Below are 24,677 nucleotides of genomic sequence, written 5' to 3'. Positions count from 1 at the left end.
GACACCCCCAGGAGCTCATGTCTGAGAGGGCGGCCGCTATGGGGGCTGAGTCCGGCTCAGCCTGGCTACTTTTCCTATCTATTGTGTTTTGTCAGCGCTGAGAGCAGGTCCCGAACAAGGCAGGTTGTCTGTAACTAGGAGAAACATTGCCCAAGTGTTTCGGCCACTGACGGACTGTACGGGAGTTCCCGTGTCCAGGCAACTGGCAGAAACTTTCTCAGTCACGCAGGCGTGGTTGGAGCCGCGGGAGTCACTTCAAGGCTCACTGCGGGCACTCAAGCCTGTCTGCAGCACTCCAGGACTGTCTCCCGGACTCCAGGGCTCCCGCCAAGGTATCGGGGCTTAAGTCAGGGCTTCAGTGCACCTCCAGGACATCTCAAGCAGCCGGGGACGCACTCCGGCACTTCAGGTCTCACTCACTGAGGGATCCGCTGCAACACGCTAAGACCCCTCCGGTGTCTCAGGACTCACTCTAGCACCACCCAATAACTGCAGGGGCCACAGGACTCACTCAGAACCTCGTCACTCACTGCAGGGACAACAGGACTCACTCAGAACCCAGTCACTCACTGCAGGGACCACAGGGCTCACTCAGAACCTCGTCACTCACTGTAGGGACCACACGACTCACTTAGGACCCCGTCACTCACTGTAGGGGGCAGAGGACTCACTCAGAACCCCGTCACTCACTGTCGGGGGCAGAGGACTGACTCAGAACCCCGGTACTCACTGCAGGGACCACAGGACTCAGCATCCCATCACTCACTGTAGGATCCAGAGGACTCGCTCAAGAAGTTCGGGCTCACCCCGTCACTCAAGGATTCACTTACCCCCAGGAATCACTCCAGTGTCTCAGGACTCATTCCAGCACCCTAGGAGTCCCCGTGGAAACCAAAGTACTCACTCAGGGCCAAAAGATTCACGTCAGCACTCTACCACTTTCCGAGAGACTACAGGACTCGCTCATGGCCGCAGCACCTTCGGACTCACTCAGGTTCTAGGACTCAATCAAGTGTCTCATCGCTCACCCAAGGGCCAAAAGAGTACTCTGAGATCACTCCAGGTCACAGGGCTCATTCTGTCACCCCTGGAACCAATCACACATTGCAAACCTCAGTCCAGGACCCAGGCACTCATGTGGGCACATCTAGACTAACTTCTAAGGACTGACGGAAGTACCTCAGGCTTCACTCTGCACTACTACACTCCAACCGGAGCCTACTCCAGAGCATTATTCAGTACTTATGCACCTCTTGATCCACTGCAGTGCCTTCAGACTCGTGCCAGCACCTCAGAGCTCATGCTCTAGTTTTGAGTCTGACGTCTAAACTCACTCTGGTAATGACTGAATCAAGCAACTCAGGGCCTGCTTCAACTAAATAGTACTCAATTCAAAACTCATTATAGGAAGTGTTACCTTATGACTGACTGCGATAGAGGACCAACAGCAATATAGCAGATTGGATCTCATAATATTTTTTTTTAGGAGTAACACCATCACTGCTTCTTCCTTGCATTCACAGGCTTGCTACTATGGAATGACCCCAGAAATCATTGAGTACTTGTGTTCCTCATTGAACATTTGAGGCTTCATAGAAGTATTCCAACTTCTAAAAAGTCACAATAGCTCCTCAGTAAGAACCCCCTCCATTTCAAGACATCAGGACTGAATTTAGCACCTCCAGATGCACTCCTGAACAGGAAGCACCCCGAAATCTCAAGACGGTGGGCTACAGAATACTTCTCACAGGAAAATCACCCACTTCTCCAGAACCAACATCAGCGCCTAGGAAGGCAGAGGTCAGAAGTTGCTCTGTCACCTTTTCTTGTTATGGAAACCGCTTGTCAACTGTGATCTTGCCTGCACCTACCACTATCTTGGGTGCCCTGCAGTGAGTCTCACCATATCCCCAAACTCTAAGTCGCAGTGATGAGCATCTCCATGTCCTTCAAGGAGCTGGTGAACCTTGCCATAGGTTCCCCGGAGGTGGGCGCAGTGAACTTCAACGCCCTGCACTGCCTCCTACACGGTCTTCTTGAGCACCTCCACGTGAGCGACATCCAACGGGACATCCCAAAGGATGAGCAGGACTTCATCAGGCTCCCCCCAGGTAATGCCGCTGTCAAGGGTGGCGGCGACAGCTCCAAGTCCCTCTTCCACCAGCTGCAGGACAGGATGTCCAGAGTGGAGAACCAGCTGCAGCACCTGAACGAGCTGCCCTCGCCCACCATCCTCCTGGAGCAGAGCCAGGCCAGCCATCAGCCCGTGCAGGAGATGTGGCAGCTGATGCAGCTCCGCAAGAAGATGGAGGCCAATGAGGAGGGGGTGACCAAGGTAGGCACTGTGACTTCTGGTCATGTGTCCACAGCTAGTAGCTATAGAAGTGGTAGAGCCATTGACCGGCTATGGGATGTTTTAATATGAGATTTAGGGGGTTATTCTAACTTTGGAGGAGTGTTAATCCGTCCCAAAAGTGACGGTAAAGTGACGGATATACCACCAGCCGTATTACGAGTTCCATAGGATATAATGGACTCGTAATACGGCTGGTGGTAAATCCGTCACTTTTGGGACGGATTAACACCTCCTCCAAAGTTAGAATAACCCCTTAATGTCCACATTGGGAAAATCTCTATTCTAATTGAATTATCATTTATTTGGTAATGTAGCTCAGTGTAAAATAAATTTTAAAGCATGGGCAAAGTGGGCAATTGCTTTGGGCACCCACTTTCCACTGTGCCTATTAGAAGGTGAACTATTTCTCTATAGTACGTCCTTCTGATTTAAACTTTAACATACAATTCATTATTATTTGGCGTCATGTGGCTTGAATTAGCAGAAAATGGGTAATAAAATTCAAAGTTGGTCCGAAAATAGTACCCTAAAACATTCATGCCCATGGCCCCCAGAATCCGAAAGATGATGTTGCTCAGTATGATTTCAGTTTCTAGTGAAGATGGGCAGGCCACCCAACAGGTGAACACGAGAGCAGTAGAGTGTGACAGTGGTCAGGAATTTAAGGCCAGCGTGTCAAAGGCTGCCATGGGACCTTGGACTGGCAGCCAAGGATGTCATGAATCTTCAGTGGCCTGCATCTAGAGTACCACAGGGCACGGTCATGATTTTCTGTTATCATTGGCACTATCAGGTATAGTAACCATTGGAACACTGCCAGTGGTTAATTTCTGCAAAAATTAGTGCACAGGCCAACGTTTTTTAAAAGTCAACCACTGGCATTGCCAAATAATAAGGCGCCCTTGTCTTGATTCCACCTAATGCCTCTTTCTTACGCCACCACCGACTTTCTGTCTTTTTATCCCACTCTTGTAAGTACTTTTTGTCATTGCTGCTTTTTAACTTGTCACTGCTTTCCAATCATCCTCTTTCTTCTTCTTTCTCACTTTCCTACCTTTATCATTTTTCTTTGATTCGAAATCTGATGATGAAAAAAGAAGTCCTGGTCCCTGAATTTTACGTAAATTATAGCTAGCTGAAGGCTTCAGTTAAGTTTTTTTTAAAATGATTTAAATATAGTAAAAGTCACAAAATAGCCCTTAGAATTATGAGCAGGGAAGGCAAAAGCTTCAATGGACTGCACTTATTTGGAGCCTAATACACATTTTTAAACTGGCTGTCATCATCCCCTTTTCCCCTTGGGCTCGTACCTTACCTCCATATGTCCTGATTTTGATTCCAACAAATCCCAATGTTGGAGTTTATGTTGAAAAACCTAAGCTCATTCAAACATGTTTTTATGTTTCAATATTTTTATTTCGCGTAAAAGAAGCAAAATATTACAACCTTGAGAAAAACCAAGAAAGGTTAGTCATTGTCATCTGAAGTCCACATGCCACATTAACAACTGCCCCCCCAACCAACGTTCAGTTCTTTCCTTCCATAAGGTTCTATTTAGATATCCTCATGTGCACACTGGGGTGACCCCTTGACGTCATATCATTAGGAGCAGAGTTTCAAGCCGTGGGCTTTTCTGTCTTCCTAATGCTTTCTGAATCTTGTAGTCTTGGTTTGCTTTGGTCAAACCAATTAGACTAACAAACCTGAAGGCAGTGGTTTGCTAGTGAAAAGTTCAGGACTGGAAACACTGTCGGTGATTACATGGTGAGAGGTGGTCACTCTAGACAACATCCTTTAAGATGCTTGAGGGCAAATATGCCACTGCTCTCTTCCAATATTCTGGTACAATGTTCCATCCCTTAACTATCAAAACTCACCTTTACTAAAGAATCTGAATCAATCCCTCAGAGTGTCTCTTCACACCAGTTACCCAAGCAATCAAACTCTGGCCTTGTTTCCACTTTTGAGATAATGCGCAGAAGCAATATCCATCACTGCCCTTTATATTCCACCCATGCTCTCTAAAGCACAACGGTCTTGCTTGTTGGCTTCTGCAGGCATCTGTCCCACCACCTCTGCAGTGTCCTTGTCCCTGATATTTTTAGAGTTACAATCGATTTTGTACAAAGTGCAGAACATCACCTGCCCTCACATGAAGTATGTCAAAGCCTCCACAAAGTAAGCCGCAACTTTACCAAATTCCTCACCGCTATAAAAAGAGAGTGGCTGTAGTGGCAAGGTCATCAACCATCTTTCTGTCCTACGCTTTCCATTTGTATACCCTACCTCTTGTTGTAAAGGTGAATGGTCCTAAATTCTCCTAGGTGACAACTTAAAGTTCCTAATGAAGAGATCAGTATAAAACATGTGAACAAGTCAACTTTCCTAGAGAAAGTGCTATGAATCTTTGTGGAAGAATGAAGACTGCCTGTCAATCCTATGCCAAAGTCGCACATATCCCTTCGCCCTGTAGCACTCACAAATAGCTCCACCACTCACATAGGTATGTATACGTGATCTATCTTAGTCAACATCCATGGCATTAAAACAGCATCCAAGTGAGTCAGGTATGTCAGCCAATGTCCCTCCAAGATTATCCATGAATCCAGCTTGGAGGGGGCGGGGGAAGGGAGGCAGAAACACATAAATATAAAATTTGTTGATGTCCCCTATTAGCTGTCACCATAGCATCACAATCATCAGGGTCTAGCCGTTTCCAGTATATCATAAATGTTAGGGTTTGCCAAACATACGTTGCTATACCTCACAATTCACTGTCATGCTTAAAAGTGACAGGAATAAGTACCTTCTGACAGCTTTATTGTATCTCTCAAATCATTAAAAACAGCGCTTAAGGTAGGTAGAGTCTTGCCTGTCACTCTAACCCCATCATCCCAAAGTGCATTCACACTATAGTTGTTCCCCAGCCAATAAAACAATAACAAAATAATATCAACCATAAACCACAATCCACATTTTCCTTCAATCCATTTCAAAACAACCCACATCCTTAACTGAGGTGCACAGCACCTGAACTACTTGCCGCTCAATCTGCAAGAAGTGGCTGCCGCCCAAAATTATAGAAGATGGAACTCACATAAAGAACAGAACGCTAAAGCTAGGGTCAAACCAAAGGAGGGTGATTCAAGTTGAGCAAGTATTTCAAACCAAACTAACATTGCATAAACAGGTTTCCCACTCATGTCTCAACCATTAGATCTGTCAAAATGATATATATTTGAGCAAATCTCCTGGCACCTCCCCAAGAAATGTGCCCCTTTAAGGTCATCACAGTGCCAGTGACAGTCTGTTTAGAGAAGGTACATTGCACGCTCTCCGGCATCGACAGTGTTACGTGATCCACCAGCAGTCTCTGATTCTATGTTCCTGGCTTGGCCCTTTGCTCAGGAGTGGGAGCATCACCTCATGCTTTCATCAACCATTTGTTTCCCATCCATGTAGCTAGTCCCAAACCTCGTGTGGTAGTGAGATGTGCCATGACTTGCCATCATCAGCAACCCTAAGTCTACCAGGGAAGATCCCAATGTATTTCAGACCAACATCTTCTCTTGGTCTTCCCTTGATAGCATTCAAATTTCCCCACATCCTCTAGAAGGACTATGTGATGTTCAGGAAGACCAAAACCACTGCCTTTTCATACTTGATCAATGCCTCCACTCTAAGTAGCTTGAAGGATGAAATCACTGATAAAAACCTAGTAGGAGCCCCATGGCAGGATGGTTGTTGGGGAGGACTTGGGTCCTGTGACTTCTTTTGAGAAACAAGACGATAACCCCTTAAGCATCCAAGCTGCTTTCTCTCAGACTTCAGTAACCCGTTCACCGCAGGGAGCCTTGATCCATTCAGGGATGCCTATGAAGTGGATATTTTTCCTTTGAGAATGTTACTCTTCTTGTTTGACTTTCTGATGCAGATATTGGGAGTCATTTGGGATGGACTGCTCTGTCTTCATAGGTTGCGTCACCTCACTAGAAATCCCCTAATTCAATAGTGCCCACCTAATCTTGAATTTTCCTAAAATAGGTGTGTAGGAGCTTCAGGCCAATATTCATTTGATCAGTTTTTTGGGTCCAGGACTGCCTTGGAGATGTTGATCACCACTTTCCTAAGAGAGAGTTTCAGGTCATGAGGAGCCATACACTCCAGCAAAGTCTGTCTTCAGGTGCCTGACTTCCAGGAGGAGATTTAATAAAAGCATGCTTTGTCTAAGTTATGCATTTGGTGATGTTATTTTCCTCTATCTTGGCCCAACGTTTAGTGTTAAGGAAAAACTCAGTCAAAGAGCTTTATTGCAGGGGTGCAGGAAATGCCAACCAAGTCAGCATGGAAGGTACACACATTGTCACAAACTGTATTATTAAAAGTATGTCAGCGGGCACAATTGTTTACATTGAAGGCATTTTTGAGGAGGCATAAGTGAAGAGGAAATTGAGACTGAATGATCAATGGTGCTGCTGGATTAGACAGGGTCAACTTCAAACGGAATGGAAGAAAATAGGAGGGGTAGTAGATTGGGGCCATGGATCAGCACAATTTGGCAATGCCAAGGATGTTTTATGTCTTTGAAACAATCTACCTTTGGCACTCATACAAGATGGACACAGGATATGAAAGTTCCACCATGGGTTGTTTTATCACAGTGTGGTCACACAAATAGCACTGTTTTTGTGAGGCCAATCAATAGTGCCAGGGAATGCTGCCTTCCCCAAATAACCCTGTCCCTAGCTCACACTCAACACAGGCCCTCCAGCCTTCAAGAGGCAGTGGTGTGCCACTGACACCGCCAGACACCTGGCAACCCCTGGCCACCTGTTGGCCTCACACATTCTTTACCACAACATGCAGGGAATCTGCAGAAGTCAGGAAGCATGCTGCTCTCTAGCGTGTAAACAGCCTAGTGACTTCTCACATGACAGCATTTGAGTGAGCTTCTGCTGTTGCACAACAGAACTGCTGTTTGTCTGCATGGTCTGTCAAGCTGCTGACATTAAGGAGGTTCCCACTATTCATCAGGCAAACAAAGCATTAGACAGGAGCCTGCAGTGGTGGTAAGTAGAATTGGCTGAATTTCCCCATCATCACCACACACACCATGAGAGGTTCTCTTTGTTGCAGTGCAGATGCTTATCTCCTGCCAGTCAGCCAGGTCCTGCAGCTACCCAGAGACAGCCACCTCCTGGGTTGTTGACCCATCGGCAAAGTCGAAGTGGAGCAGTCAGACAAACCCACCCGGGCTAAGCAGGACCTGGTACAGTACCCACCAGAAAGATATTGCTGGTCACTCTCTTCCACTCCACTGAGGATCCCAGGATGCCAATTTTACCATGGTCAGCGCACAGAAAGCTCCATGACTCTGGGAAGAAGCAGGGGTTGTGGTAGCTGTCTCAAAGGCCAAATCCAGGAAGAAGGTTCCAGATGACTTCCCCAAAAAGTATATGGCTGGATCTGCAATCTCCTGTACAAGTTGGGTAGCACAAAGCCGCAGCCCAGTGATCACGCTAAAGGAGGATTTATGGGTACAACTACTGGGCAGATCAGGAACGTGATTGTTACATGCTTATTTTGTAGCTCAGTTAACCATAACCCATTTCTATGCCCAGGATCTAAACTTCACCTGGATTTCCTTGGGTCATGTGTTGTGTCTCATCCTATGGGATCCGATCCTTCATGGTTTTACACCAAACATTTCTCAACATGTCCTTCGGTCCTAATACCATGGTTTTACCTGAGACTTTCAGGGTCTTCTGCCAAGTGCTTCTTGAGGTGGCCTACGCTGTGCCCTGCCTGAAGTACCAAAAGGACCTGTCAATAGGCCTTGATCAACCCTACACTGCTTATTACAGGATTTTGTGTGAGTGGCCTGTCAACCGTACACTCATATTTTGCCAGGAGTATCTTAAAGCCCTTCAGAGTCTTTCCCTACCATCAAGAATAAACCTCTTAATTCACCAGTTTTGAATTGTCTGCATCTAAAATCTCTGATTAGTGCTGGAACCCTGCTTCAAAGCCAGATGCTTTGTTACATCCCTCATGAACGATATCCTTTTCATTACTATGTGAGGATTGATCCTGTTCCTCTGTATGTTGGTCCAGTCCCTAACCCCTTTAATTTTGGGCTCCTTCTTTGTTTCTTTACCCTTTTGACTGGTTGGATTAGACGTTGAAGGTTCATTCATGGGTTAGCTCTTCAGCCTTTTCACACCAGGTATAAGGTTCTATATCATGGGGTCTCCAGCCTTTTCTGTAACAAGAGCTACTTATGTTCAATTAAACTTATGGCAAGTTGCTAATATCATTAGCCTCGTAATGGTTATTATATCAGACATGATTATATTAAGAGCCACACTATGCAAAATTACCAGCAGTGCAGTGCATCAGGCAGGGTTGCCACCAGTAACTTAAAAAAAAGTCTTTGTCAATTTGGAATCTCTTTACACATGTAATATATAACAACCATAGCCGCAATGCTGCTGGGAACCAAGCTAATAATATTATTAATACGTGTCTGCAATGCTACATGATTTATCACTCAGCTTTTGTATTTTAGAAGTTGAGCCATTTTTTTCCAACTTCATCGTATGATTTCTGAACATACACACATTTGTGCATTTGAACAAACACTTTTCAATTTTGGTATAACTTTAATAATGCAGCCTAGCAAATGCTTCTAATTTAGTAGGATGAGCTGCACACAGGAGAGCTACTCAAGGATAGCTACTAGTAGCACACAGGCTACTCAGCGGAGAAGCCTGTTCTACACCAAATTCTAAGTTTCCATTCCTTTAGCTGGAGCCAATCCAGTGGTCTCCTTTATTCCTGAGGTTCTCCTGTGTTTCAGTTGGTCTAAAGTGGTATGGCTGTCCACCTCTCAGTCAGATGGTGGTGATTTAAATTTTCGCATGTGCTTTATGAAGAAAATAAAAACTGAAGACACATCATCATCTAGCCACAATGACAAATGATGGGAATATCAAACATCACACACCAATAGGATTACTTGGAAAGGTCAATATCCCTGCAAAACGTGGATGTTAAGGTCCTGACAAAAGTGCTGGCTAATAGGCTGTGTGCAGTGATGCTTAAACTGATCCACCTAGATCAAGCAGGATTTATGCCGTACCGGTTGAACAGACTGAACCTGTGGAGACTTCACAGTAACCTGCTGTAGGAAGCTGGCCTGGTGTGTGGTAGGTACCTAAGGTACTTACACCTTATACCAGGTCCAGGTATCCCATATTAGTGTAGTGTAGGTAGAGTCTAGAAGCCAGGCTGTCTAGAGGTAGCTGTGGATGAGCAGCCAAGGTTTATCTAGGAGACATGCAAAGCTCATGCAATACCATTGGAGTCACACAGCACTTACACACCTGAAAGAAAACACTCACTGTTACAAAAATAGAGGTACTTTATTTTAGTGGCACAGTTACCAAAAAGTACTAGAGAAGCAACCCTCAAATAAGAGATAAGTAACACACTAGATATGTGCACTACTAGTCAGCAATAGGCATAGAAAGTGTTGGAAAACAGTGCAAATAGTAATAGACAATAGTGACCCTAGGGGGAACCCAAACCATATATTAAAAATGGAATGCAAATGCAGCTCCCCCCCCCCAGGTAAGTGGAGTGTGTAGAGAGGAGTTGGGGGTACTAGTAAACCTCAAAGGTAAGTACCACAGTGCCCCCCCCCCCAGCAACCAGGAAGAAAGGAGTAAGCTGCTGGATTTTCCCCCACACCACCCAAAAGGAAGGAAAAAAAGAAAATGTTGCACCCAGACAAGACTGCAAGAAACCGGCGGTGGATTCCTGAACAGGAAGACCTGTGCGAGAAGGGGACCAAGTCCAGAAGTCACAGAAGAGTCCAGGGGGAGCAGGAGCTACTACCCACCCAGCTGTGGTTGCAGGAGTTGATCAACGGTAGGACGAAGACAGTCAGGAATGCAGCCCTGGAGCAGGTGAAGAGTTCCTGGAGGATGCAGTCGATGTCCCATGCCGGATGTATGATTGTGATTGCAGTTGGTCAGTGGCGTGGTGAAGCCACCAACAAGCCTTAGCAAAGGCAGACATTGCAGTGAAGCAAAAGGGGAGCTGCCGGGGACCAGCGAGGTCCAGGAGGACTCAACCCACAGGGGGAGCCCTAAGGGTGACCCTCAGCAAGGCAGAGAGTCCACAGAAGAAGAGGCAGCCCCCACAGGAGACCCACTGGAAGAGGGACCAGGAGTCGCAGAGCAGTCCACCCAGCACAAGTGGAGAGGGGTCACATGCTGCGGAAGAAGCACGCAGAGGGCTGTGCGTCACAGGAAGGAGTGCTGGGGGTTTGGGAGAAGATCCCTTGGAGGAGATGCCAACAAGCCTTGGTAGCTGCAAGAGACGCAGTGCACAGGGTAGTGTCCTGCGTGGGAAGGCAAACGCTTACATCCACCAAAGTTGGACAGCTGGCAGAGATGACCAAGAGGACTACTCCGGACCACCACCCGTGATGCAGGATCCACACAGCTGAAGATGAGAGGAAATCCACGCAGCTAGTCTTCATTGTAGTTGGTGCCTGCAGATGCAGGGAAGTGACTCCTTCACTCCAAGGGAGATTCCTTCTTTCTTCTCATGCAGACTGAAGACTTGCTGCCCTCAGAGGATGGAGAGCTGGGGAAATGTTGCAGAAGCTGGAAGGAGCAGTGCTTAATTTGTGCTTGTTGTTTCCGGTGCTGAGCACCGGCACTTATTTGTGAGGGCCGGGGATTATTCTTATGCCTCAAGCATTTGCTGCGAGCAAAAGACACATATGGGAAAGACGGAAGAAGGAAAAACTTAAAAGCGTAATAGAGGGAGAAAGTAGAAAGTTGCAGGATGAGCTGAAAGGGCAGGGGCGGCCGTAAATGGATTGAAGAGGCCCTAGATGGCTTCAGGATTACGCTGTCTCAGTATTCAGTGCTGGCAGATTTAATTACAGCAGCCTTGTGTTTAAGAGAAGGGCTTTGAGCACCGGCACCTCTTTATTTACAAATTAAGCACTGGGAAGGAGCCATGGAAACAATGTTGCAAGCAGAGTCTTCGTCATGGATGCATATTGTAGGTTCCTGGAGGGTCCATTCGTGGTTCCAGTGGCTAGAAGTCGACGTAGAGGTTGCAGAGGAGTCCTGCCGGAATCTTGCAAGCTGAATCTGAGGACCCACTCAAGAGAGAGACCCTAAATAGCCCTGAAAGTGGGATTGGTCACCTAGCCAGGAGACCACCTATCAGGAGGGGGCTCCGACTTCACCTGCCTGACCTGGGTACTCAGATGCTCCCTGCCAACCTTGGATTCAAGATGGCAGAACCCAGGGACCCTTTGGGGGAGCACTGGGCACCACCCCTGGGGTGGTGATGGACAAGGGAGCGGTCACTCCTCTTTCCATGGTCCAGTTTCACGCCAGGGCAGGGACTGGGGTTCCTGAATCAGTGCAGACTGCTTTATGCACAGAGGACACATGCTGGTGGCATATACATGCTGGGTGGCATAATACATGCTGCAGCCCATGGGGATCCCCTGGTACCCAAATGCCCTGGGTACCTGGGCACCATATACTAGGGACTTACTTGGGGGCACCAGTATGCCAAATGTGGGGTGTAGGTGGTTCAAGTAACCAAGTTTGAAGGGAGAGAACATAATCACTGGGGTCCTGGTTAGCAGGATCCCAGTGAACACAGTCAAACAAACTGACAACAGGCAGAAAATGGGGTAACCATGCCAAGAAAGAGGGTAGTTTCCTACACCTGCCCACTGCCGGGCAGTCCCTGGAGCAGTGGGCTGTCCTTTCACCAGAGGCTAAAAAGGCCTTTTGCTTGGATGAATGGCCTTTCCTGTTTGCAATGCTGGAGAGGATGGGTTACTGGCCCCAATACATATGGTGGGTGAGGTTACTTTACCCAATACCAAGAAACTTAATAGATGCCTGTCCCTGGAATTCCACATATAGAGAGGGAAACAAGATGAGTTCCCCGTCGCCAATGCTCTTTACCTTAGCAATGGAGACATTAGGCGATTGGGTGAGAATGGATGTCCAAATATGGGGCTGGACAGGGGGCAGGATTTAAGAAGAAGGAATATCGCTCTATGCAGATGATATCCTGTTGTACTTAGCAAGTACGGACTAATCACTGGCCAGACTACAGGATATTTTCCGCATATACAGACAATACTGCGGCTTTATCATCAACTGCGGAAATCAATGCTATTCCCGATGAATGAGTGGAGACAGGGCAGGGATCTGTTCCTACAACTAAGGGTTGAACAACACAGGTTTAAATACCTGAGCATACAGATTTCTAGGGAGGCTGTGACTCACTATGAGGCAAAATCTGCATATTGTAGGAGACCAGACTGGAGCTTGCAGGACCCTGCAGGGATCCCAGAGGTGGCATGACATCAGTCTCTCCACATTGGCAGAGGTATTGGATGTGAATGGAATATCAGATGTCCATGACACAATGGCTTAGGTAGTTGCGACACATGCTGTAGGTGTGCATATCTAGGGATATCTAGGCAGCAGGAGACCCAAAAGTAGTCCCTGTTGGAAATGAGGTTGCTGGATTGTCATGTCTGGTCGAAGGCAACTTTGCTGACACATTGGATGCTCATGAGGAACACGCAGGGGATGTTGGGGAGGCTGCAGGAGCGATGGGAGCAGGACTTGGATGAACTGCATGAGGAGGATTGGTGTGCGGTACTGGGCTTTCCCTCGCAGGTGGAGACTATGGCATTGTATCAGCTGATTCAGTTGAAAATCCTGCAGAGAACATACTATACGATAACCTTACTTTGTAGAATGGGAAGGATTGGAAATGCGCAGTGCCTCCAAAAAAGCAGGATGGAGGGCTTCTTTCTGCACACTTTGTGGAGCCGCCCATGGGTGCACCCCTTCTGGGAGGAGTTTTTCGCCAGCCTCGCGGATGCAATTGAGGGCCCAGTTGAATTGCAGCCCAAGCTTTCGCTACTGGGGATTTGGAACTCTACTGATGAGACCAGATATGAAAAAATGCTAGTGATCATCGGATATATGGTAGGTGGGGCAGTGGGGCTATGGTAAGTGCACACGAGTGGGTGAGGGGGGTCGACAGATGCATGCAGATGGAGACAGATGTGTATAAGCACAGAGACCGATCACGGAAATTAAAAAAAATATGAGGGAGGCTGGGAGTCTGCAAATGGCTGCTAAGGTATGTTGCAGAGGGACTGGGGTGCTAAAGAGAAGTGGGATGAATGGGTATGGGGATACTTTGAGTTAGTTGGGGTCAGGAGAGCCACACATACCTGCCCCGAGACAAAGAGGCAGAATGTGTCTCCCAGTTTGGAGTCATGCTACTGGTATGGGGCATTGACCGCTTATATTCTGTAGATGATTTGCTGGCTGTTCAGGCTTGTGGAGGCCAGGTAGACCTGGGTTAGGGAAATGCTGTCTTGCATGTGTCATTTCACTGTTTTCTTTACTGTTGGTTACTTATAACAAAACAATTAAAATATATTAATAGAAAAATAAACCCACGGAATTCATGCATTCTATTATCATTACCACACTCATTGTGGGCTCTGTGAAGTGGTACTCAATTTGATGTGGACTTCATCTGCCCAGGGAGTGGGCCCTGCTCCCCCTTCTTCGTTGGTGCCCTTTGGCAACCCCCCTATGCCCCTCCCCGCCTCTCCTCTGCCTTTCCACTACCTGTCCCCCACTGCACCCCACCCGCTGCACCGTGGGAGGCTCTCCTGTCCCACGAGTCCCCCTTTATCAGGAGGAGGCTAAAAGGACCTTCTCCTCCCCCCATCTGGATCTGACCTACGCCTGCATACCTTTGTTTGGCTGAGCTAGCTGCTCTTCTGCTCATTCTACTCTTGCCATTTTAGTCTAAGGATATTAAACACCTTGCTGCGGCAACTACAAACTTTCTAACTTAGGCCCGTATTTATACTTTTTTTAGCGCCACATTTGCGCCACTTTTTGACGCAAAACGGCGCAAACCTACAAAATCCAATGGTATTTTGCAAGTTTGCGCCATTTTTGCGTCAAAAAACGATGCAAATGCGGCGCAAAAAAAGTATAAATACGGGCCTTAGTTCTTTCAGTGGAGGCAACTCACTTATATCTGTAATATTATGTGAGCAGTGCTCAGCCTAATAACACAAACTGTCTCACACTATGTTGTGTAATATGATCCACCTATGCCAAATTTGTTTGTGTTTTCAAATGTCAGTAAAGACTTATCTAAAAAAATGTATGTGTTGTGCTGTGTGCTGGCTTGTAGTCTTCTCAGACCACTAAAGCTTTTTGTCAGCTATTCCTAACAAAGAAATATTGATTATGGGGACACTCTCCTGTTTCAATACAGGAGGGGTGTAATTAATTAAAAAAAAAAAAGATAAAAGGTGTAAAGGCCAATGGGCTAAGATAACGTAAGAGAGGGAGATAATAGTCATCTTCAACATACATCAGTTAAAAAATAAAAAAGAGGATTTGTCAAAAGTAAATTATCAAAAATTGTGCTGCAACGTTAAAGTGCATATCAAGGGCCTAAGGGTTCAGGATGCCTTTCATCGGATTTGGCCTCCACCACAGATAGATACCTTTACCAGACCGGGGCTATGGTTGGTCCACCATGACTCGTGCTCAGCTTACACAACACACCCTGCTCAGCTAGTATTCCAGAGCGTAAGTCAGAGACCCATAGCTGTATAGGGAGAGAAAGGGGAGACTTTCAACCCAAGTCTGTGTGCTGCTTGGTGAGAATTAGAGCCAGGTCTTTGAACTTATTGAGAGGTTTATGTTCAGCGGTGCATGTGAAAAAGTGAACAAAGTCATACAATGAGCCCCTTGGTTAACAGGATACGGATGGCAGAAAAGAAAAATAGCAGTCTTAGGAGCACTAACATTTTGGAGATGGTAATCCGGCCCATGGGAGAGAGCAGGAGGCCCATCCAAAAGGGCATGGAGCTTTGTATCTTCATCAGTGCCCTCTCTAGGTTACCGACTACCAGGTCTTTGTCTGTATGGTACACTCTAACCCCCCAGTATTTAAAAGTGTCACAACTCCAGGGGAGAGGAGTGTTGGGGAGTCTCCATCTTTGTTCTTCCATAGTCACTGTTAGAGGGAAGAGTTGTGATTTGTCCCAGTTTACCTTGAGAACCGATGCTTCCCCAAAAAGGCATAGGAGGTCTATGAGACGTGGGATGTTGTCCGCATCTTCTGTGAGGTATACCAATGTGTCATCTGCATATAAAGAGATTATATGCCATCTGTCCTTGGCCTGGATACTGCAGTCTGGGACCTTAGCCTGGGGTACACGAGCTAGGGGTTCCATGGCCAGTTCGAAGATGATCAGTGAGAGGGGACAGCTCTACCAAGGGCCCCGTTCAATGAGGAATGGGGGATGATATAGTAGCACCTGTCTTCACCCCGGTCAGCATGTGGGTTATAGAACAGCGACACCCAGGACAAGAACCACGGTCCTACACCCAGCTTGCTGAGGACCTCCTTCAGGTAAGCCCACCCCAGGGTGTCAAATACTTTTTTGATAGTGGGAGAAGTGATCCAGGGAGCCGATCTGGAGGTCATCGTCCAGTCCATTACCATGAAAAGGTAGCGCAAGTTTAGGGAGGTGTTACTATCAGGTATGAAACCATTTTGATCAGGGTCAATTAAGTCCTGGGCTACATGGATTAACCTACTGGCCAGAACCTTTCCAAGGACCTTATAGTCTGTGTTTTGAAGGGACATAGGGCAATAGCACCCAAGCAGCAGAGGATCTCTGTCTGGTTTGGGAAGGACCACCTGTACCGCCTCCCTCAGAGACTGAGGAAGTATTCCCATTTCATAGGCTGATTCATGGTGCAGTGCAAACCTGGACTTGTTCCCTGAAAATGCAAAAAGCTAACTCTCCTGCCTTCCTCTGCAAACAATTGATATGATCTTTCCTCTCTTCCAAACTCCACTTTCCTCCTGTTGCCTGTGCATACAATCTTGCTCCCCAGCCTACATTGCTCACATCTGTTTCTAATACTTAGTCTCGGTTGGTCCCCAAATATTGCTCAGCTATTCCATGCCTGTAAATTTCCTAGCCACAATTTCAATTCCTCCTGTGCAATTACAGAGACAACCTTACTTTGTCTCTGTACCATATTCCTCAGTTCAAACCTGACCTGTTGACACATTGCAAAGCTCTATAATTTAACAACCCTGGAAATATGGCCTGTATTGATGATGACAGAAGTCCAATTACCCTTGCTCCTTCTTTCAAACTCACTTCTTCCTTCTTCAGTAAGCCTTTGAATTCCTTTTTTATCAAATATATTGAAGTGAGTGCGTGTCTGCATGTCACTGTGTATGCGTATGAGTATGCATGTTTGGATTTTTGTGTATGCGCGCCTGAATGCGTGCGAGTATGTGTGAGTGAATGCGGGTATGGATGAGTGTTAGTGAATGCGTTTTTGGAGGAGTGTTAGTGAATGCATGTTTGTATGTGTGAGTGAATGCGTGTATGGATGTATGGATGAGTGTTAGTGAATGTGTGTATGGATGAGTGTTAGTAAATGCATGTGAGTATGTGTGAGTGAATGCATGTATGGATGAGTGTTAGTGAATGCGTGTATGGATGAGTGTTAGTAAATGCGTGTATGGATGAGTGTGAGTGAATGGGTGTATGCGTGGTGCGTGTAGGTGTATGTGTGCATGGATGCGGGAAGGGGAGTGGGGGGTGCTGTAACAGTAGCGGGGTGGGAGGCGCTGTCACAGTAGGGGGAGTGGGGGGGTCAGGTGCCTGCTGGGGGATGGGGGAGCTATCTACCGGTGACAGGGATGGAATTCCCTGTCACCGGTAGCCCTACCGCCATGGTTTTCGTGGCGGTGCTACTGCAGCGGAAACCATGGCGGTAGGCCAGCTCATACTGCAGCTGGCAGTCTGCTGTGTACCGCCGGGTCGGAGATGTACATCTCTGGCCCGGCGGTTCATACCGCCATGGCGGTATGAGTGGAGATGTGGCGCGCTGGCAGGGGCCAACTCGCCGCACTCATAATGTGGTGGTTTACACCGCCAGCCTGTTAGCTGTGATACTGCCACATTAACGCTGGCGGTCAAAAGACCGCCAGGGTCATAATGAGAGCTTTATTGTTGCCACCTCTTATTTCTATATCTACAAGCCATTTCTGCACCTTACGCTAATGCGGGGGCTATTTTGTTTCAACACAAAATAAATCATTACCTTCATCTTCACTCAAACAAAAGAATGGACACATACCTCATGTCCACTCACACACTGTTAAAAAAGATCAATTACTCACATGCTGATCCCTCCAGTTTAAAGGTTCAAACCATTTTCAGTGTAGCACTATTTCACCCCTTGCAATATGTAGAAGAAAACAACCTGTTCGTTAAATGTACCCTTATGCTACAGTATAAAAGACTGTCGCCCCCGCCAGCAGCAGGAAAACTTTTACTCTAAAATGATAATGTTTATTATCATTTTATAGTAAAAGGGGCGGGCCATGGGGCTGTGACGAGCACATAGCATGTATGTTTAGCCGGCCGTCTCAGGCCAGCCAAACACACATGCACACTGGGCTCTCTCTAACCCAGCAATGCAGGCACTGCGTTGCTGGGTTAAAGACATCAGGCAGAGACGTTCAATCTGCCTCGGAGTGCCCTCGCTGGGCGCTCCCTCCAATCCTAACTCTGCTTTCATACTGCTAGCAGCATGAAAGCAGTGTTAGGACTGGAGGCAGGGTAGGCTGGGAGCTTGTGCCTGCAGCAGAGGAGAGAAGTGGAGCGGAGCAGATCACCGGTGCGGCGCCCAAGGTAAGTTATTTTTTTAATTATTATTATTTTTCTTGTTACTCCCCCTGCCACATGCTGCGCTGTCCCTTTTCCCACCCGCGAGCCACCACTGATAAAAGCAACAGAAGTTTTCAATAATCCTTAATCTCTGCCATAAAAATTACAACAGTTCAACTTTGACATTTAAACCATTTGGTTGTAAACCATGTAAGACATGCAGTTCAATAATATTCCCTTCTCACCAGCATCGCCTCCTTTCTCTGGTCTATGTATTTGCTTTATACTTTGGAATCTTACCTGGTTGGGATTATGCATGCCTCCTGCCAATGCACTGCCATTGCTGATTTGGTGTTTTTAGTATCAATATTACTTTTATGAAACTAATATTCTTAGTAATGACACCAGGCTGTCATCCCAAACAATATGAGTGAGACTGGCAGAACACTGTTCACTGTGCCACTGGATTTAAGCTTGCCTGGTTGATGATGGGTGATACCCTGAAACCGGTCCCAGGATGCTTGATTCCGGTCCAGGGAGGACCTGGCCTGGCAGTTCGAGCTGGACTGTTCCCATGGGGAACAGGGTCAAGACTGATTTGCATATGGCTGGGTCCAAACTGGGGTGGCATAGTGAGCAAAAGAACAATGGATTAAACCCAGATCTGTGACTGGGGGTAAGTGTTTGAAAAGTTTCAACACTCCGTCCATTATACTCTTGTGTTGCTAAAGTTGCCCCAAGTGGGAAGGGCATGCCCAGATGTGGGCCCCTTGCTCACTGTGCCCCTGGATTCAAGCTAGCCTGGCTGATGAAGGCTGATACCCTGAAACCGGTCCCAGGATGCTTGTTTCTGCTCCAGGGAAGACCTGCCCTGGCAGTTCGAGCTGGACTGTTCCCATGGGGAACAGGGTCAAGACTGATTTGCATATGGCTGGGTCCAAACTGGGGTGGCATAGTGAGCAAAAGAACGATGGATTAAACCCAGATCTGTGACTGGGGGTAAGTGTTTGAAAAGTTTCAACACTCCGTCCATTCTCCTCTTGTGTTGCTAAAGTTGCCCCAAGTGGGAAGGGCATGCCCAGATGTGGGCCCCTTGCTCACTGTGCCCCTGGATTCAAGCTAGCCTGGCTGATGAAGGCTGATACCCTGAAACCGGTCCCAGGATGCTTGTTTCTGGTCCAGGGAGGACCTGCCCTGGCAGTTTGAGCTGGAGTGTTCCCATGGGGAACAGGGTCAAGACTGATTTGCATATGGCTGGGTCCAAACTGGGGTGGCATGGTGAGCAAAAGAACAATGGATTAAACCCAGATCTGTGTCTGGGGGTGAGTGTTTGAAAAGTTTCAACGTTTTGTCCATTATCCTTTTGTGTTGCTAAAGTTGCCCTAAGTGGGAAGGGTATGCCCAGAGGTGGGTCCCTTGCTCACTGTGCCACTGGATTCAAGCTAGCCTGGCTGATGAAGGGTAATACCCTGAAACCGGTCCCAGGATGCTTGTTTCCAGTCCAGGGAGGACCTGGCCTGGCAGTTCGGGCTGGACTGTTCCCATGGGGAACAGAGTCAAGACTGATTTGCATATGGCTGGGTCCAAACTGGGGTGGCATGTTGAGCAAAAGAACAGTGGATTAGACCCAGATCTGTGACTGGGGGTGAGTGTTTGAAAAGTTTCAACACTCCGTCCATTACCCTTTTGTGTTGCTACAGTTGCGCTAAGTAGGGTGTGCCCAGACGTGAGTCCGATGCTTACTGTGCCACTTGATTCAAGCTAGCCTGGCTGATGAAGGGTGATACCCTGAAACCGGTCCCAGGATGCTTGTTTCCGGTACAGGGAGGACCTGGCCTGGCAGTTCGGGCTGGACTGTTCCCATGGGGAACAGGGTCAAGACTGATTTGCATATGGCTGGGTCCAAACTGGGGTGGCATGGTAAGCAAAAGAATGATGGATTAAAGCCAGATCTGTGACGGGGGTGAATGTTTGAAAAGTTTCAACACTCCATCAATTATCCTTTTGTGTTGCTAAAGAACACAAATCAGACATTGGGACAAAAAATAGAAAATCAAGTGTGAAAGACACTTCATCAAAATATAAGTTACTTTAAATTTTAGATCAAAAGAGTTGGGGATAACAAAAATGACATTTAAAAAGAGAACACTGGTGGATTGAATTACTATATTAATTACATTGTAAAGGTATGGATGAGATGGTCTAATTTGCTTGTTTTTAGGAATCATTTGTGTGATTTACACCAAAAATGTATGAAAATTGACTGAAGATTTTTAAAAGAACTTTTTGTACCTACCTGAATTTTCGAGATATACATGGCTAGTGCAGATATTTAAAGTAGGGAATTAGGTTGAGTTCGAATAACCACTTCCCCTTGAGTGTTTGTTATACCACTGCATTACATTTCAAATAAACACCATAAAATTATGGAGGTAAAATCCAGCTATTTGACTAGTAAACATTGAGGGTCTGTGAAAGAAATAGAAGACAGTCCATTGTGTATGTGTGTGTGTGTATGTGTGTATATATATATATATATATATATATATATATATATACAATTGAATGTCTTCTAACGTTTCATAATATGTAGACCACTAAATATCAGTAGTGTTGTTACCTAAAATTTGAAATGTAGAAGGTGAATCACTATGGAAAGATAGTAATGTGACCTAAGAGTATCCTGACTTATCATGGATTGATGGATATGGTACGATGAGAATGAATCCAACGGCTTAAGGACATGAGTTGGTCACATTGACTAATCCACAACAATGAATTAAATGGCAGAGCATTTAGGTCCACACGGTCAGTTTTGTCTTTTGCCTCAGACCTTCAGTAATGGTGTCAATATCAACCTTGTACACGTCAAACAGAGATATGCTGGTGACTTCAACTGAAGTCATAGACCCATGTCAATATCTTCCAGTTCCGATATGTGACCAACCTCACTGAAAGTGAGAATAACTCTTCATATGGCTGCGCCCCTCACAATAGATTTTTGCATTAATAGGGAATCCAGATATGAGATTTGTAATAGTCAGGGACAAACTGAGCCTTCGTACAAGTTACTTCTTCTCTTCATTTGTGCCCTCCATAAATCTCACGTGCTTATGCCCTATTTTTTGCAGGAGAGCCATCCACTCAGAGCTTGAACTTTGTGCTTTTCATTGTATGTGGGCAAGATTTGCTTGCTGAACTCAATATGGAAACGTGTTTTCTCAGAGGCATTTACATCCTCATCATTAGACTGCACAAAATGTAGAATTTATATTTTGTTTCCCACCCGTGACAAGTGTACAAAACACTGTAATTGTGTTCCTACTGTGCTTTTTCGGAGTGCATAGTTGGAAGCACGTGGACTAGTTTACTTTGTAAGGGAAATATTGGATGTTGTACAGGAGGCCCAAAAACGTACTCCAGTTGTGGTGTGGCAAACGCATAAAGTTCTACAGAAAAGTGTGCGAATTGTTGGAGTCACACGTGTAAGTAACTACTGTCTGGTAGAACAATATAATTGTGTTAATAAAAAAAGATCACCACCTATCAGGCACTTCCGAGGCCTATTTTATACTATGATTGGGGGTTTGCTTGTTTCATTCCCTCTGTTTTCGGTTTCCGCAGTTCACTTTAAAGCACTTCCCACCAAGGTGAGACCATGACTTGCCGCCAATCTACCTGAGTGGTGTAAATTCCACTGTGGCACCTGCAACGCTTTTCTTATCTTAAACATAAAATACCCTCTTTGAGTGTGTCTTCTGACCTACTCATTTCTAGGCAGCCATCTGACTTGTACTAGCTGATTATGCCCACTCATTGTCACATCTCTGCTCTTCTCTGTTTCTTTGTTTTTTCATTTGGGCTCCTGACCTACATGTTCTACTTCACAGTTGCAGTCACAGGCTCCTTCCTTTAATGCCCTGGCAAACAAAGATGTTCCTTACCTCTTGGCCTACTGTGCGGAAGGGGTCCATGCCTTCCACCCTCTGTGATAACCTGCCTTGCATCTTTCTCACAATTCTTGGTAAACTCTGTCAACACTCACTCTTTCTTGAACTGCATAATTTCTGTGCTCTTCGGTGAAGGAATATGTCTCTGGAGCACAATTGACCGTTCATAGCATCAAAAAATATTTTGCTGCTTACTCGAATCTCTCAGGGTGTTGCCTGAAAGTAACGCAAACCATTGTGAAGTGCTTCTTCATGTTACTCTGCGTCAAGGGGGCATTCCATGGGTTGTACATTGGCATTCCTGTGCAACCACCTGTGTTTTTTACTAAAAACCCTAACTATTATCATTAGTAGAAAAGGTTTTGCGCAAAACATTAACCCCACTTGAAAGAGTGGTTAAAAATGAGTAAGGCTTTTATTTCTCCTAACTTTTCCCACTTTGCATGTGTGCTACACTGTACAGCACACATCCAAAGTGAGAAGAGGCATATGGGTGTCTAGCATCGTATTTTGTACTGGAAGAGTACCCTTCCAGTACAAAACCTGTGTTAGAGTCACACAAACACCTTTTGCAGTATGGTGCAAAGGTGTGCGCATGGCACTCTGAAGCCTGATTGTGAGTTAGTGTTAGGAAGAAAGCAGGATAGAGTCATATCCCTGTAGACATGGTGCATTCCTGTTTTCTCTCTTTCACGCAAAGGTGTCCTTCTGCACTGTATGACAGGTTCGTAAATCTGGCCTTTTGTGAAACTGGCCCTGCGCAAGGAGCGCTGCATTGCATGAATGATAGTAAATCTGAGCCTTGGTGTTTGTGTGTTGTAGGTGAGCAGTGGAAAGTTGCCTCTGGAATATATTTCAAAATCAAAGGAAAGACAACTAGGGCTTTAGGCAGCAGACTGGTAGCTAGTAGGAGATATTTCCAGAAAACTCTCAGTTCTCACAAATCACTCGGACAACACCCATATTAGTCACTCCATGGCCGCTTCATTGCTGGCTGTACATAGCAGTACTCAGAAAACCACTTCAGAAGAGTTAATTGCAAATGTCTTAAACCACATTTTGTAACTACAACATAAGTGTTCCTCTGTGAGCAATCAATAGTGCATTAGCAACATAGCAACTGTTTCTGGCCTGCAACCACGTGATGGCATCCATAGACTTCCATGACGTAAGTGACTAGGGCAGTGCACCTCAATGAGTTCCACAAGACGATTAGCAGTGATTACCCTTTGAGTCTTTCACGGTTGCAAGAGAATTGTATGTTGATGGCAACCCTCATATCCACCACTGCCATTCGGTAAAGCATACTCCTTTAGCCATGTACCGTCAATGTAACCTTAGAGAAGCAACAACCTGCATGAAAGAGATATCCAACTGACTTTCTTCACTCGTGTTCTGTAACCAGGCTGGATCTCATCAGTTGCTGTACTCTTGAAAAATGTTAGGCCCTCATTATGAGTCTGGCAGTCCTAGGACCACCAGACTCGCTGTGGCATTCTTACCGCCGCCAAAGCAGCCATGGTCAGACCGGCAGCACTGCCAGTTTCCCTCTACCGGAGGGTCTGGCGGTGCTGGCGGTCCTAATTCGCTAGGGCATCGCTGCATGCAGCTCCGCCCTGGGGTTTACAACCCCCCTCTCCACTAACTTTTACATGGCGGTTGCACCGCCATGTAAAAGCTGGCAGAGATGGGGTGCAGGGGCTCCATGGGGGACCCTGCACTGTCCATGCACTTGGCATGGGCAGAGCAAGAGCCCCCACGGACAGCCCCATCACACTTTTCACTGTCTGCTTAGCAGACAGTGAAAGGCATGATGGATGCTTTTGCACCCTATGCACCGCGACATTGCAGCCGGTTCGATTACGAGCCGGCGTCAATGTTGTGGGCTGTTTACCAGTGGGCCAGCAGGAAACTCGTAATAGGGGTTGCAGGAAGGTCACCCCACTGGCAGTGACCCGACCGCTTGAGTTTGGAAGTTGGCCTTTTCCACCCGCCAAACTCGTAACGAGGACCTTAGTTGGGTGTTTTCTTCATGAGCTATTCTATGGGTGATATGTGGCCCATGTAAGGGGCAGCATTTCTTCATGGACTTTTTCACAAAAGTGCATTATTACAATTGACCACATAAACTTTAACTATCTTACACATATTTTCTGTGAGTGTAATTTGGTAGATGGGTTTTCTGAGTTCCAAGCAGAAGAAAAACTTTCGCACTTGTGCCCATATTTATAAAGCCTTTGTGTTGTCCAGGAGTCATACAAGGCAATGCAAGGACAACGTAAAGGCTCAAGTAATATTTTCAAATCCACGAAGTCCTGATTTGTGTGACCTGGCAGGTCTTTGTAAAGAAATGTAATGCAAGGCAGCTGCTTTCGCTTTGTTCCGTTACATTTCAACTTGGGAGGTGCTCCATGAGTGGAGCATGGGTGTTCCCATGCTTCCACCCATGGATTTAGGCGCATTCCCAGATTTACAAAGGCTTGCATGGGAATGCATCAAAATGCTGCGCCTTCCTAAAGGGGGGCATATCAAGGAGGAAAATGTTTATTGCTCCTCGTTATTT

At 46.4% G+C, this 24,677-nt stretch overlaps 1 protein-coding gene across 2 annotated transcripts in view; it reads left to right on the top strand.

Annotated features, from left to right (window-relative positions):
- Nucleotides 1-244: 244 nt before the first annotated feature.
- Nucleotides 245-24,677, top strand: part of C10H16orf96 (chromosome 10 C16orf96 homolog) — a 212,007-nt gene continuing 187,574 nt past the window's right edge. For both annotated transcript variants that reach the window (XM_069210372.1, XM_069210371.1), the window contains exon 1: nucleotides 245-2,335. In XM_069210372.1, the coding sequence (XP_069066473.1) occupies nucleotides 1,931-2,335 (405 nt within the window). In that variant the 5' untranslated portion in view covers nucleotides 245-1,930. The remainder of the gene's footprint in view (nucleotides 2,336-24,677) is intronic.

This window comes from Pleurodeles waltl, chromosome 10 (assembly GCF_031143425.1).
Source record: "Pleurodeles waltl isolate 20211129_DDA chromosome 10, aPleWal1.hap1.20221129, whole genome shotgun sequence".
Lineage (NCBI taxonomy): Eukaryota > Metazoa > Chordata > Amphibia > Caudata > Salamandridae > Pleurodeles > Pleurodeles waltl.
Note: the sequence above shows the minus strand (reverse complement) of the source record. Positions and strands in the feature narration are given on the sequence as shown.